This window comes from Belonocnema kinseyi, chromosome 5 (assembly GCF_010883055.1).
Source record: "Belonocnema kinseyi isolate 2016_QV_RU_SX_M_011 chromosome 5, B_treatae_v1, whole genome shotgun sequence".
NCBI lineage: Eukaryota > Metazoa > Arthropoda > Insecta > Hymenoptera > Cynipidae > Belonocnema > Belonocnema kinseyi.
The window spans coordinates 138,525,418-138,528,644 of NC_046661.1; the positions used below are offsets into that span (position 1 = coordinate 138,525,418).

The 3,227-nt window shown below is 31.8% G+C and overlaps 1 protein-coding gene across 1 annotated transcript in view; it reads left to right on the plus strand.

Annotated features, from left to right (window-relative positions):
* LOC117173911 (lipase member K-like) overlaps positions 1 to 3,227 on the plus strand; it is a 48,320-nt gene that overhangs the window by 20,941 nt on the left and 24,152 nt on the right. Inside the window, exons 3-6 of the mRNA XM_033362558.1 lie at positions 1,134 to 1,248; positions 1,324 to 1,567; positions 2,532 to 2,690; positions 3,134 to 3,221. Of these exons, the coding sequence (XP_033218449.1) occupies positions 1,134 to 1,248; positions 1,324 to 1,567; positions 2,532 to 2,690; positions 3,134 to 3,221 (606 nt within the window). The remainder of the gene's footprint in view (positions 1 to 1,133; positions 1,249 to 1,323; positions 1,568 to 2,531; positions 2,691 to 3,133; positions 3,222 to 3,227) is intronic.

Genomic DNA, 3,227 nt, shown 5'->3' on the forward strand with positions numbered 1-3,227 from the left:
TCCGCTGCACTAATCTTGAGGTTGAATGTGTCCAGGCATGTGATGACGTCACGTAACCCCAAACAGAAGCCTCGTCGGTGAATGTTACCTCGTCCCAATCTCAATCAACATTTTCCTGGGCGCGAAGCGTATACGGAACTCATTTTTTGTAACGTGGTAACAAGATGAGAATTGAAATCAAACTGAATGTTAAATCAAAAAGCATGAAAGAGGGAGCTCTTCTTAATATTTTGACACCAAAATCATGTCGATACACCTTACCGACTGCGAGTAAAGCCACCCACGCTTTAACTTGACAGACTGTACTTTCGTTAAAAAAAAATAATTTTCACCAAACTCCTATGTAATTAATGTTGATTAGACCAACAACTGGTAAGCCGTTCCCAGCAAACACGTTCTGTAACTGTTCCGGATAAAAAAAGGAACTGTGCTCTATAACAGTTGTTACCAAATGGTGGCCGAACTGTTCTGAAAGAAAAGTAACAGTGTTGTAAAACACTGTGAGAAAATTGTGACCGAACTGTCTTAGAACAAAAAGGTATCAGTATTCTAGAACACTGTGACAGAACTGTTCTGTAACAGTTGCTATGGAATTGTTCTAGAACAAACTGATCTTAGACGTTCTATAATATTTGTATCAAGTTTGTTCTAGAACTATGTCGTAACAGTGTTATATCGAAGTTCTAGAACCCTGTTACCAGTATGTTTTAGAACGAATTAGTAACCAAGACTAGTTCGCTAACATAACGGTCGAGTTGACCCTTGCGTTCTAGATCTGTTTAAGGTTTGTTATAAAAAATTTGTAATTGCGTTCTAAAATTGTTATAGAAATGTTACAAATCGGTTATCACAGCGTACTAGATCTGTTACAGAACTGTTACTAGTTGTTCGCAACCTGTTACTAACCGGTTCTAGAACACGTTAGTTTGTGTTCTAGAACAGTTACGTATCTGTTATGTAACCATGTTTGCTAGGTCATAGATTTCGACGTTATCGACCGAGTGTGATGCATTGCTAGAATACTAAATAGGAAAGACTTCATCGGAAATGCAGATTTAGTCACAGTCGGTAATGCAGATCTCTAAAGTAAATTAATTTTCAGTCAATATATCAGTGATCTTCATATTTTGTAGCGTTCAATTTAGTCAATAAAGGCTATGATGTCTGGTTGGGTAACAATCGTGGAAATACTTACAGTACGAAACACGTATCAAAATTAGAAACAAGTTACGGATTTTGGGACTTCAGGTATAATATCATACTTTTATTATAATTTTTAAACTCCTTTTATTTACTTTTTATTTAACCATTTGTTTTTTTAAGTTGGCACGAGATGGGAATATATGACTTGCCAGCTACAATTGATTACGTTTTGAGATACACAAATAAAAAAAGTCTTCACCTACTTTGTTTTTCTCAAGGGTGTACTCAGACTTTTGTTATGGGGTCCCTAAAACCCGAATATAATAAAAAAATAAAATTCGTAGTAGCTTTGTCTCCAGCTGTTTACATGACGCATTTATCAGGCATAGCATCATTTATTTCACCATTTACTTATATACTATCCGTAAGAATTGTTTTGGGTAATAATTATATTTTTAGTTATATTTTTTATTATAAACCATATGCTTATTTACCAAGGTGGCGCCTGGTGTTTGAAAATTAAATTTTCTAAAACGGTGCACCTTTAGTTTGTTTCCAAAAATACAAGTAATTCAATTAAAATTTTCACAAGCAGAATTAATATTTTATCAGTGCAGCAAAGTCTTTAGAAATTTCAAAATCAATTTTTTTAAAATTAAATTTCTTTCTGGAAACAAGGTCTTCTGCTCTCGCTGCACTGGGAATCGAAACACAGAAATTACGATCGCCAAGTGCTTTTCCATTGAGCTACTGCATATTTAATTACAATTTTTTTTTATTTACAGCTCTATCTAGTCTGTAAAGACATTAGGAATTTTTTTTATTCTCTGATGATAATATAGATTTCTTGATAAATTTTACGTCTAACACCTGGCATAAAAGTGCGTGTATTTCTGTTAAAGAATTCTTATCTCGATTTCTCTAGTTGCTTAATGGAAAGGCACCCGACCGCCAATCGGAAGTTGTATGTTTCGATTTGCAATGAAGCAAAAGGAGAAGATTTTAAGAGAAAAATTAAATTAAACAAATTTGTCAATTTATAGCTCCATCTAGCCAGTAAAGACATTAAGAAAATCTGTTATTCTCTGATGATAATACAGATTCCTTGAAAAATTTTAAATTTATTCTATGCATGCAAAAATTGGATAAAATTTCTTTTGGTACAGTTTCAAAGGGAGAATGAGAATATATAAAATTGAATTTAATAAAAAAATTAATAACTTGAAAAATATTATTATTGGAACTTGTTTAGATTAAATTCCTGTATTTAGCAAGGATTTCTTTGATCGATTTTCACACTGTCTTTTTACTTGCTGCCTAAAAGACGGCACACACGTATAAATTTTATAAAATGTGTGCACCCATTAAACACATCTTAATGCTTACAGAGTATATTAGGGGAATTAGGATTTTTTCCATTTCTTCAAGCTTCACCATTATTTAGAATTTTTACAAGTTATTTTTGCAAATTGGGAAGTCTATTTCAGCCTATTTGCCTTTCCATTATATTTGCATTTATTGGACCTGGATATGAAGAAATAGATCAGGTTTGATTTTTCAAAATAATTAGATATGGTCAAAGTTGGAGGTTATACACCTTTTTTATTAAGAAAAACTCTACAGCCTTTAATTTTCAAAAAGTTAACTGTCATCCTAATCGTCTGAATTTCTACAAATATTTATGGAAACAATATAATTATGTTTTATCATATCTAGTACAATGTGATAATTACAATTTTGATAAAAAATTGGGAAGCTTTTATTTAGTGAACTGCAAAATTTTCTTTGATATAAAATCTCACTTTTTTCATATCTTGAGTGAAAATATTGTGACTAAAATTCTCTTCAGAGTTTCTTGGATCAGTTTTTCTTTTGAATTAATATGCAAATCAAAATTGAAGATTTTTTTTTAACAAGTAAAGTACATATCCTCCAGCAGCGTATGGTATTGAATCTGTTGACTTTTTTAAAAATTTAATTACTTTTTCAGGATAAACTTGAGCATTTTTTAAAATATGAACCTGCTGGAAGTTCATTAAAACAAGCGGCACATTATGGATTTGGACAATATAATCCTGGTATGT